We start from the raw sequence: 12,666 nt of genomic DNA on the forward strand, positions 1-12,666 counted from the left end.
CAAGCCCACAAGCCCACAACTATTACCCCATTTGCCACAGCACTAGGGCAAGTGGGAACAGCAAAGGCTAAGTGCCAGAATTGGTGCATTTGATGGATGCGCCTTTTCTGGGGGAGGCTGAGGGCTGATGTTCTTAGTCTGGGAGGGGGCCCCTTTCTAGGCTATCAATATCAGCCCGCAGCTGTCTGCCTAGCCTTTCCTGGTTATTAACCACTTTCTGACATGGGATGTATCCATACGTCTCTGTGGCCTGGTACTTATTGACCAGGGACATATGGATACGTCCAGGCGATTTTGCTGATTCTGACAGCTGACACTCGGCACCCAGTGCCAGGAGCGGTGACCGCACCGCTCCTGGCACTTTAACACCCTAAATGCTGTGATCGTTGTGATCATAGCATTTTGCGAGCGAGCAGAGGGACAGAAGCCCCTCTGCTCTTGGATCGGAGACACCGCGACGTCATTGCAGGGTCCCGATCGTTGCCATGGTGACCACATGACGACATCCAGGTCACCAGGCACTAGTAAGTTAGTTAGATCATGCGCAGTGCATGATCTTATTTACTTGTGTCAGTGCAGAACTGACATTTATGAAGTATAGCAGTGATCTTGCACTGCTATACCTTATAACTGTGATCAGACTGCTAAAAGTGAAGGACTCATAGTGGGACTAAGTAAAAAAGTAAAAAAAAAGTAAAAAAAAAATAAAAATATTTAAAAAAATACAAAAAAATAAAAAAATAAATATTATTATGAAAAAAGAAACAAATACACAATAAAAGTACACATATTTGGTATCGCTGCGCCCAGAACGACTCAACCTATAAAACTGGCCCACTAGTTAACCTTTTTAGTGAATACAGTAAAAAAAAAAAACAAGGAAAAAAAAAAGCGATCAAAAAGATGAATGTAAATAAAGAATGGTACCGCTGAAAACGTCATCTTGTCCTGCAAAAAACAAGCCGCCATATAGCTACATCAGCCGAAAAATAAAAAAGTTATAGCTCTCAGAATAAAGCGATGCAAAAAGTTGTTTTTTCTATAAAATAGTTTTTATTGTGTAAAAGCGCCAAAACAGAAAAAAAAATATAAATGTGGTATCACTGTAATGCCTTGTCAATTTCTTACCACAAGCAGAACGGAATAAAAAAAAAAAACAATTCCTGAATTGTTGGTTTTTGTTTATTCTACCTCCCAAAAATTGGAAAAGAAAGCGATCAAAAAATGTAATGTGCCCGAAAATGGTACCAATAAAAATGTCAACCTGTCCCATAAAAAGTAAAATCTCACATGACTCTGTTGGCAGAAATATGGAAAAATTATAGCTCTCACAATATGGCAATGCAAAAAAACAGCTTTTGGAAAAAAAAAACATCTTTTAGTGTGTGACAGCAGACAAACATAAAAACCCAATATAAATCTGGTATCGCTGTAATCGCACTGATCCGAAGAATAAAGGCGTTTAATCACTTATACCGTACAAGGAACAGCGTAAAAAAAATACATAATAATAATTCTTCACCAGCTGTTGATTTTTTTATTCTGCCTCCCAAAGATCGCAGTAAGGCTCGGCTCACATTTATCCTGCGCTGAGCGCTTAAATCGGGGTTTCTGTGTAAATCTCTGAAATACGTGATTTAGACAGAACCCCCAGCAGAAGATTCCCTTTAACGAGGCAGATGGAGGCACTGTGGACGCAGCCTGGCATATGATCCGGCAGTGTCCGTCTTTTTAGACGTGCATAAAAGCAGCATCGGCCACAGTTTTGTGCACCTCTGAAAAAAAGGACACCGCTGAACAGAGGCCAGGCAGAGTCTAGAGTAACTCTGCTGTCTCATTATAGTGAATGAATTCCTCTGGGTTTCATCTGAATTACATCACTCGGAGATTTAAATGGAAACCCCGATATCAGTGCTCACCGTAGAGCACACGATAAATGGGAACATTTTACATAACATTTTGGATCACAATAAAAGCTTCGAGGCAATCCAAAAAAAAGCAAGTCCCCACTCAGGTTCGTCATCTATTAACGAAATATAGGGGGCTTCCACGTTACTGTTAACACAAAGGCTCTGGAAAAGTGAAATAGCCCTTTCCCCCCAAAAGAAATTCAGCAAATTCTGTGCTCCCAAATCAAAATTCCCCCATCCCTTCTGAGCCCCACAGTGTGCCTAAACCACAGTTAGCGCCCACGTGTTTGGCATTTCTGTAGCGATGAGAGCCCGCCTAATTTACAGGTGCATGTCTCCAGAAGCATGAGCTAGGCATAACGTACTGGTCACTACAACGTACTGGTCACTACAACGGCAGTTTGCAAATTTCACTCAGCAAAATCTGCCGCTGTTTGTTTCTGGAAAACACCCATGTAGTTAAAAATCCTCACCACACCTGTAGATAAGTTCCCTGAAGGGTCTAGTTTCCAAAATGGTGTCACTTGTGGGGGGTCTCCACTGTTTAGGCACATCAGGAGCTCTCCAAACGCAACATGGCGATAATTATTCCAGCAAATTTTGCATTCAAAAAGTCAAATGGCGCTCCTTCCCTTCCGAGGCCCGCTGTGTACCCAAACAGTAGTTTTCTTCCACATATTGTGTACCGGTGTATTCAGGAGAAATTGCACAACAAATTGTATGGTGCAATTTCTCCTGTTATCTTTATCAAAATGCAAAATTTGGAGCTAAAAAACATTTTTGTGGGAAATATGTGAAATTTTTATTTTCATGGCTCAATGTTATAAACTTCTGTGAAGCACCTGGGGGTTCACCCATGTAGTTAAAAATCCTCACCACACCTGTAGATAAGTTCCCTGAGGAGTCTAATTTCCAAAATGGTGTCATTTGTGGGGGGTCTCCACTGTGTTGGCACATCAACGGCTCTCCAAATGCAACATGGTGCCTGCTATTTATTCCAGCAAATTTTACATTCAAAAATTCAAATGGCACTCCTTCCCTTCCGAGACATGCCGTGAGCCTAAACAGTGGTTTTCACCCACATCTGTGGTATCTGCATGCTGAGAAGAAATTGCACAACAAATTTGGGGGTCCATTTTTCCTTGTACCCTTGCAAAAATAAAATAAAAACTTGGGTCTAAAGTAAAATTAATGATAAAAAGTTAGTTAATTAATTTTATCCTTCCACATTCCAAAAATTCCTGTGAAGCACCAGCAGGGTTAATAAACTTTTTGAATGTTGTTTTGAGCACCTTGAGGGGTGCAGTTTTTAGAATGATGTCACTTTTGGGTATTTTCTGTCATATAAACCCCTCAAAGTCACTTCAAATGTGATGTGGTCCCTAAAAAAAATGGTTTTGTAAATTTTGTTGGAAAATGAGAAAATCGCTGGTCAACTTTTAACCCTTATAACTTCCTAACAAAATTTTTTTTTTTCAAAAAATTGTGCTGATGTAAAGTAGACATGTGGGAAATGTTATTCATGAACTATTTTGTGTGACATATCTCTCTAATTTAAGGGAATAAGAATTCAAAGTTTGAGAATTGCAAAATTTTCACAATTTTCACAAAATTTCCGTTTTTAAACAAATAAACGCAATACATATCGAGTAAATTTTACCCCTATCATGAAGTACAATATGTCACGAAAAAACAGTCTCAGAATTAGTGGGATCCGTTGAAGCATTCCAGAGTTATTACCACATAAAGTGTCAGTGGTCAGAATTGTAAAAATTGGTCTGGTCATTAAGGTGCAAACAGCCTTCGGGGTAAAGGGGTTAAAATTAGGGGGACTGTCAGGAATCACCACAGGAACGACATCGGGGAGATCACGCAATATCTCGCCGTTGCCGTCACGCTGTCAGTGTTTTGTCCGGAGTCGCGAGCACGCGATCCAGACTACTCACTCCTTGGGCATCGGTGAGGACGCAGAGAGCGTATGGCGTCACACCTCCGGATTCCAGCTCCAGGAATATGGGTGTACGCCCCGTACGGTTGCTGCCGTCTGCACAATAGCGTGATTATTAATATTATTCTCTGTCACCACCATCCAGATGTGAAATATAATGCAGGCCTGGGTGGACACCTGCGATTTGGTAGCGTATATGGCTTCGGGGAAGGGAACGATTACAGGACAAAAGAAACAGAACTATTAAATTTTATATTTAATCCAAAAGGGAGGCAGTGTTTAGGAAAAATATATACAAGGATGGTACAAAGGAGACATTAAAATACATAAGCAGTTACATAAAATAAACAGGATAAAAGAAGACAACTTACTCTATAAAGATCGCTGCGGCGATTCAATATAGGTGGAGGAAAGACTCTCCGTTTAAACTCTTATCGAACAGGGTCCTCCGCTATGATAAACATACACTCCCGGGCAAAGAACCGGGCTGCACTCTCAACAAACTATTTTATGCTGAAGGGAAAGACTCCCCTGTGATGACATCACAGGGGCTGGGCTCCACCCTTCAGGCTTGTATTAAAAACCTGTCTTTTGGGATAATTTATAGCGCGTTGATCCCAGAAGCCCAAAAGTGATATCATATTTTCTATTATGATTTTACCTTCATTTAGAGACCACACATCGCATAGTTGCAGACTGATATTCTGGTGTTTTTGCGTTACAAGCTCCCTGATTCTGCTTACAGCCATGAAAAACTATGGATACATTCCTGGGCTGATTCTGCCACTAAAAATAGAGGTCCCATTATTGCCAGACATATGGAACTCACAATATTTCATATTTCATATCGGAGTCAGCGTATCTATAGATTTCTTCTTTGAAGCTCGGGAAGCAAGCTCCAACAGTTACATGTGAATTATTGCAATCATGCCACCAATTACCCCCTGCGTCTTTCAGGGACAAGATGCTCGCATTCTAATTAGCTTGGTGGCACCTCTTGGCTGCCATTTGTTTGTGTAAGCTCTTACTCATGGCTGTGTTAATTGGGGCTTTGTGCTAGGCAAAAGGGGAATGAGGGAGAAATGGTCAATATCTATGACAGACCTTTTCTATATTTCTCAATATTTCCCGGACAGGGACCCCAAGCCATTTTTTTTTTGGGGGGGGGGTCCACCCTTATTAATAACAAGTAAAGGCTAAGTAAACAGCTGTGAGCTGTTATCAATAGCCTGCGAAGCTCCATGTTTATTACCCTTTTCCCATACTATAAACATAAGTCCCCAGCTGTCCGCTTTCCCTCAGCAGGTTAAGAATAATATGGGGGACCCCACGCCATTTTTTTCTTTTATTGTATCTATATCTATTCTATTCTGACAGTTCACGCTGTGATTTCACTGTACTCAGCTGATGAAATGTCGGTTTTCCTATGAAATGAGTATGTAAAAATTGCACGGCACAGGCATGGTCCGTGTGCCGTGTGATTTTTTTCTCACACCCACTGGCGAGTCTCGTCCGATACACACGGCCACTTATAGTATCCTGCGATTTTATTCTCAGTCTGATCCGAGCACAGAAAAAAAATCACTTGACTAACATTAGTCAGAGTGCAATCCAATTTTTTATCGGAATGCACTCGTCCGTTTTAAACACAGATGAGTATGAGCCCTAAAAATGGGTTCAGCACACTGAAAAAAAAAATTAAAGACTAATTTTCATGTACAAGAAAAAAAAACTTGATGTGTGAAACTGGCTTAAGGGGTCATTCTAACTCAGAGTTGCCAAGCAATGTCAGAGGTCTCGCAGATTCTCGATTGAGCGGAACAAATCATCCCAGCCATTTCAGTGATCCACATCCTGGGAGTGGACAACTGAGCAGTAAACTTCCCAAGTTGCAAAGGATTACTCACGGGAGAGTGGTCTCTTCATCTGACTGTCTTCAATCTTTGTCTATAGTGGGGCACTCCAGATGTCCACCTGATGGCATCCAGATACAATCACAAGGTACCCCAGTTCATGTCCAAAGATCGTGATTCTCTAGCAGTCACATCCGAGGTCTAGGTTCCCAATCTCCTCAAGAAGATCAAGTCAAAAGGCATCGCTGTCATCCTTGTGGCCCCGGACTGGACAGGAAGATCATGGTACGCAGAAGTGATCAATCTTCTCGCAGACGTTTCATGGAGACTTCCAGATCGGTTGTTCAATTTAATGGCATCGCTGTTGAAGCTGCAGTTCTAAGATCCTCAGGTTTTTCTCATCAGGTTGTACAGACCATGATCAAGGTCTGGAAGTCATATGCGCCTTGTAACTACTATTAACTTGAAAAGTCTTCTTCCACTAGTGCAAATCCTATGATCTCTCGCCTTTGTTTTTTTTCCCTACCTTCCCTTCCTGAAATCAGGCTTTGTATCTGGCTTAGCCCTCAGTTCTCTCATGGGCCAGGTTTTGGTCCTGTTCGCTTTGTTTCAGAAGGACTTGGCTTCAAAACCTCAAATCAAGAATTTTCTTCAGGGTGCAGAGGGACCCAGCAAGACTGACACCAAACCAGCAAAGGCACAGCCACAAATGAACTTGGCACAACCTGACCAGCTAGGTGATCCCTTGAGGGCCAGGAATACTCTTCACGCAGTAAATGGAAGGGGGACTTTGGCATAGCCCTTCCCAGGCCCACTGTCACCGGAGAGCTGGCATCTGGTGATGTAGTTTGTGGCTAGTCAAGAACCAGATGAGTACCTCTGCAAGATCCCCAGGAAGTGAAACCAGAAGAGAAATTGAGAAAACCCCTGAAAGATAGCAGCACTAATGCTAGCACTACTCACCATCAAGCACATAGGAACTGCAATAAACAGCAAAGGACTGAGCAGGGAGCACAATTAAATAGCCCGCCTAATATTCAGGTGTTGAATACCTCCCAATCATCCCCAGATAGCCACTCCCTTCTATTTTGAACAGCAGAATGGACAACATCCTACCATTGCATAGTGCCAGACACAGCAGCATCCTGAGTGGCCTGGCAACCAGAGAAATCAGTGAGAGACACGGTGTCCCATGTCCTCACACATACTACAACACCAGAACGCAATGTTCCATAAGATTGAGACAGTCTCCGTACACTCGTAGTAGATCCGCCTCCAGGGTCAGGACAATGGCAACACCTGCGACCAGAGTAGCCTAGCACCGAACCTGCTCCATTCCCAGGTGGGGGCACAGAGACACGATTCTTAACAGTCCTCCCTTTGAATCAATCCACAGCATTTTCCAATTCTAGCTTTCCTGGAACGTGGCATTCCTGATGGCTATCACTTGTATAAGCCAAGTATCTAAACTGGCAGCTCTGTCTTGCCGCTCTCCTTTTTTCGTCTTTCAGCTAGACAAGGTGGTGCACTTGAAAGATGATCTACTGCAACAATAACCCTTCTTACCTCTTTACAATACTGTTCCAGAATAGCATTAAACTTCATCATCAACTGTCTGTTGATGGCTTCTCGAGAGCGAATGTGCTTAAACTTCAATAGCATGTCAAATGCAGCCTCAGCCGAACGAAGAGTTTTAAATGATTCATCAATGAAATTTATGGCTTCTCCTTCAATGGCCTGTTAATATGGGACAAGGTAGAAGCATGTCAGCAAGAAAGATTCACACTGAAAGGATTTTAAAGACTCTAGGAGAACAAAAGGATTGAATAGCAGCTACCAGCTTAATGTATCACAGGGAACAAAAGAATTGTTATTTAAGCTAAAGGTTTTACTTTTTACTTGAATTCCCCACCACTCCAGAGGTCTCTGTCAGGATCAGCAGTGATGAAGACCAATCCATCCATCACAGAAACCTGCAGCCAATAAGACACCAACCAAGTGGGGGATTCAAGTTTAAGTAAGGTATTTCTCTATATTAAAATAATCACTTTGTTTTCCAAAATTTTGAAGAATCCTGAAAACCCCATTAAATTACTGCTTTTGCCAAAATTCTATATTACTATGAAATGTCCACTTATTTCATACCTGAACTTCATTTTTAAAGTCATCTATGACAAGTTTCCATTCTTGGGAATATATTATATCGAAAGGATCAAAAGACAGGGTCTCCATTGGTTTGATAAGACCATCAACTCTATGCAATACATCATCAATACGCTTGGGATCCCCAGTGACAGCTTTTAATTCTGGACCAAAAATGTTGTAAAACTCTTCAAGGACCTGGATATTACAATAAGACAAATTATACATTTTTTAAAGTAATAAGATGTTAAGTTAACACCCCAGCGGCAGTCAGCACCCCATAAAAAATAAAATATTAAATTTTAATGTTTCTTTTTTAGTTTTTTTTTTTGTTTAGTTAATATTTAAAAATTGTTTCACACATCAGCAGCTTTTCTTCTGTAATTGCCAGTGCCAGCTTAAATTAAATTTGTCACCTATAGTTCTTTTTTAAAATACTTAAAGCTGGATAGTGATACATCGTTTTTTCTAATCTATTTACTATTTTTGATTGTAGATTTTGTTTTTACATGATAATAGAGGCAGCCATATTGTCTGATTTTTTTTTAACAACATTAAGAAATTTGTTTTACTGCAGATGGACCATAGACAGCAATAGACTCATTGACTTATAAAGGAGAACTTTCTAGACATGCTCTGATCTGAGCAAAAGTCACTGTGCAGGGAGGGAGAGGAGGTGAGCCATGACATCATCTAGTGTGAATGGTGGATTTTTTGCCATCTGTTCAATAGCATGTAAAAGTTTGGGCATCCCTTGTCAAAATTACCATTATTTTGAACAGTTAAGCAAGTTAGTACCTAGTAGCCCCCCTTTTGAAAGTATCAAAGCTTGTAAACACCTTTTGTAGCCAGCCAAGAGTCTTTCAATTCTTGTTAGAGTAATTTTCATCCATTCTTCCTTGGAAAATTCTACCAGTTCTGTGATATTCCTGGGTCATCTTACATGCACTGCTATTTTGAGGTCTAGCCACAGATTTTTAATGATGTTCAGATCAGGGGACTGTTAGGGTCATTGTAAAACCTTCAGCTTGCGCCTTTTGAGGCAGTCTATTGTGGATTTTGACATGTGTTTAGGATCAAAATCCATTTGTAGAAGCCATTTACTTTTCAACTTCAGCTTTTTTACAAATGGTGTTATGTTTGCATCAAGAATTTGTTGAAATTTCATTGAATCCATTCTTTCCTCTACCCATGACACGTTCGCTGTGCCATTGGCTGCAACACAACCCCAAAGCATGATTGATCCACCTCCATGCTTAATAGTTGGTGAGATGTTCTTTTCCTGAAATTCTGTGCCCTATTTTTTCCACACATACTTTTGATCATTGTGGGCAAAAAATTATATTTTAACCTCAGTGGTCCACAGTACTTGTTTCCAAAATGCATCAAACTTGTTTAGATGATCTTTTGCATACTTCTGACGCTGAATTTTATGGTGAGAACACAGGAGAGGTTTTCTTCTGATGAATCTTCCAACGCAATATTTGGCAGGTGTCTCTAAACAGTAGAACAATGTACCAAAGCTCCAGAGTCTGCTAAATCTTTCTGAAGGTCTTTTGCAGTTAAGCGGGGGTTCTGATTTGCTTGTCTAGCAATCCTACGAGCAGCGCTCACTGAAATTTTGCTTGGTCTTCCAGACCTTATCTTGACCTCCACTTCTCCTGTTAACTGCCATTTCTTAATTACATTTCAAACTGAAAAAAGGGCAACTTGAAACCGCTTTGATATCTTCTTATGGCGTTCTCCTGCTGTGGGCCTCCACCATTTTCATTTTCAGAGTGCTAGGCAGCTGCTTAGAAGAACCCTTGGCTGTTGTTTTTTGGCACAAGGTTACAGGCTGGATTTTTATAAAGCTGGAAAATTTGCATCACCTGGCCTTTCCTAACAATGATAGTGAACAAGCCATAACTCTAACAGGCAAATTAAGGTCTGAAACCTTGGTCAAAGTTATCTGAGCACACAAATCTTCAAGGGTGCCCAACCTTTTGCATCGGCCCATTTCCCTTTTTGTAATTTTTAAAATGTAAATGAAAATATTTATTTTTTTAATTTTGCCTAAAATACAAAGGAAATGTAACTTTAGGTATTTTAGAGATCATTTCATCTTCAACTTGCTTAACTGTTCCCAATAACAGTAATTTTGACCAGGGGTGCCCAAACTAAAAAAAATCCAATCCATTTTGAATTTCTTTTTACTCCTGACATACCTACTTATTTTTGGCCATTTTCCTTCATTTTGTCATGAGAAGATAACATTTTAATAAAATATTAAGCGGAATATGTTTTATCATATGCTATGAGATATATTTTTAAGGTATATTTTTTATTTTGGGTGTCTTTTGTAAAAGCTAATTATCAAAAAAGTAATTTATCAATTGAGAAATTAACAATTAGTACCTGCAAAATATCAAACAGGTCTTGGCATATAGTGGTCAAATAGTCAGTTTTCTTGAAGAGACGTTTTCTATCAAATTCCCAGCGCTGGTCTCTCCCTGAAGCTTCAATCTTAGCACGGATTTCAAAGTAGCAACTTTTCCATAATTCCAGGGTTCGCTTTGCCTCCAGGGTTTTGTTTTTTGCTGCTTCTCTGTTCTCTCTACAAAACAATGTTGGATTAAACTTGTAAATCTGATCTAGGTTACAACCTAACATTTTAAAATAGTTAAGAAAAAAACATTATATTCCTCATTAACATACCAAACCTTAACATGTTGATTTCCCACCTACCGAAACAAACTGCGAACATTCAGGACTCGACAGACTCTTTCTGCAATTTCCCAGGCGATTCTTTCCATTAATGGGACCATTCTCTCATCTTTATTGTAATGACGGGAAATAATCCACACCATCCTCAAAGCATTCATCATTGGAGGAATTGTATCCAGCACTATATTAAAACCCGTGCCATGTGTTAAATTCTACAAGAGAAAATGCCAAGCAATTAGGATATTATGGTCTTTGTAGACGACATTATACTGTCTGGTCGAGATGCTTCATTTAGAATACTGACCTTTAAATGACGTTCAAGAGTGGTGAGGAATCGAACGTTATCAGCAGCTTCTACATGGTATTTTGCCAGCTCAGTTACTGTAAGATCTAGATTTTGGACTAAACCAGGATCAGCAATGGACAAAACACTTAAGACCTTCTTCACCGTGGGAAGTTTCAGCTGTTCACTAAGAGCACTTAAAGTACCATTACGTTCTCGCCAGAAATCTATTTCGGCCAGTGGAGCCTTTCCCTGAAAACAGAAGACCTTTAGAAGACCTTTGAAACATTAAAAAGACTTTCCTCTTATCTTTCTCTTAAAGGTGGTGTTTCTCTATGCCCCTTGCTCCTCCACTACAATAGAAGATTACTAAAGGTTAAAGGGGTTATCCAGGACTATTTAATTTTTTTCTCATGGGGCTTAAAAATGACGGGCAGGTGACTGCTAACTACCTGCTTGTTCTACCTGGCGCTGTCTCAGACCGGTCACGGACCGCTCCTGCCAGCGATTCTGGTGTTTCATTTGACCTCACGTCAACAGTGCAGCTCTTATGGGCTGCTCTGTCGTCGGGGTGTGACTGAAAACCTCATGACGATTAACAGACGGCTTCCCGCAGTTAGGCAGCAGGGAGTTGGCTTATAAATCAGCATGACATTAGCAGTAACACCCCATCAACAGCAAAGTGGAAGAAAGCAGCTGCTCTGTCAACGTGACTTAATTGGAAGTTGCAGAATCTTAGACAGAAACGGTCTGTGACTGCTTTGATCGGGCAGAGATCAGCACCGGGCAGAACAGGCAAGTAATTAGCAATTACCTCTCTGTAACTTCTTAGGCGCATAATATAAATCAAATAGACCTGGAAAACCCCTTTAAATACACCAAAATGCTGAACCTGGCTTGTTTTTAAAAAGGGGATGTTCTTATGAAATACCCACCTTTTCCAAGTATATACAATGTATATATCACATAATAGATATACCATACATAAAGAAACTGATCTATAATCCTAGTTTCAGTAACATAAAGTGCTTAACCAGTTCAGGATCAGGCCATTTTACCATGTTCATGAACAGGAACATTTCCTATAGTACATGTGCTTTTAACAGCTCTAAAAAATATTCTCTATTGGATTGTCAAATCATTTATATGACTAATTTTTTCATGGGGAATTTTAATATTCGGCTCTCTTCCTCCGCAGCGGCACAATCTCCTGCAAGCTATTTACTCTGCACTGACATTTTAGAACATCAGTGCAGAGGAAAGTGTGGACCGCCCAGATGTTTAAAATCTGTGGGGCATCCAGAAGTAGGAAAAGAGTACCTATCAACAATCTGTGGCTATCCTTTTTATTTAATAAAACAGTGAACAGCCCCAGATAGATGATGTTTAGAAAAATCACCAATTAACAAAAGTGCTCATAAGGCTCCCTAATGTTCCTCAAAAGTTCCAAGTTGTTGCATGCCAACATGCAACGCAGGATCCCACAACCCTCCGAGACCGATATCACAGACAAAGACCGAGATATCGCAAGATTTCACTCATAAGACTGACCGAGCGCTGCCATGTACTTTACTAAGTTGTAACCGAATGTTAACATCATTACAGCGGTTACAGTTCACTAACACGGCAGAGCTGGGTTAGCAAACAGAGCAGAATCTTGCTCTTTCACTATGAGAGTGGCTGTAGATGGTTGTGGGATCCTGCTCTGCATGCTGGGAACCCACAAACCAGAACTTTTGGATGACATTCGAGACCCTTGTGAGCCCTTTTGTAAATAGATGATATTACGAAAAATCACCACTCAGGGGCTTCCTACTCTTTTAT

At 40.5% G+C, this 12,666-nt stretch overlaps 1 protein-coding gene across 1 annotated transcript in view; it reads right to left on the reverse strand.

Moving 5' to 3' along the window:
• DNAH10 (dynein axonemal heavy chain 10) overlaps positions 1–12,666 on the reverse strand; it is a 192,677-nt gene that overhangs the window by 157,857 nt on the left and 22,154 nt on the right. Inside the window, exons 8-12 of the mRNA XM_073676172.1 lie at positions 10,864–11,094; positions 10,581–10,771; positions 10,251–10,449; positions 7,857–8,051; positions 7,278–7,448 (exon numbers count right to left, since the gene is read on the reverse strand). Of these exons, the coding sequence (XP_073532273.1) occupies positions 7,278–7,448; positions 7,857–8,051; positions 10,251–10,449; positions 10,581–10,771; positions 10,864–11,094 (987 nt within the window). The remainder of the gene's footprint in view (positions 1–7,277; positions 7,449–7,856; positions 8,052–10,250; positions 10,450–10,580; positions 10,772–10,863; positions 11,095–12,666) is intronic.

This window comes from Phyllobates terribilis, unplaced genomic scaffold, assembly GCF_046119375.1.
Source record: "Phyllobates terribilis strain yellow unplaced genomic scaffold, ASM4611937v1 Scaffold_1__5_contigs__length_1240528914, whole genome shotgun sequence".
Lineage (NCBI taxonomy): Eukaryota > Metazoa > Chordata > Amphibia > Anura > Dendrobatidae > Phyllobates > Phyllobates terribilis.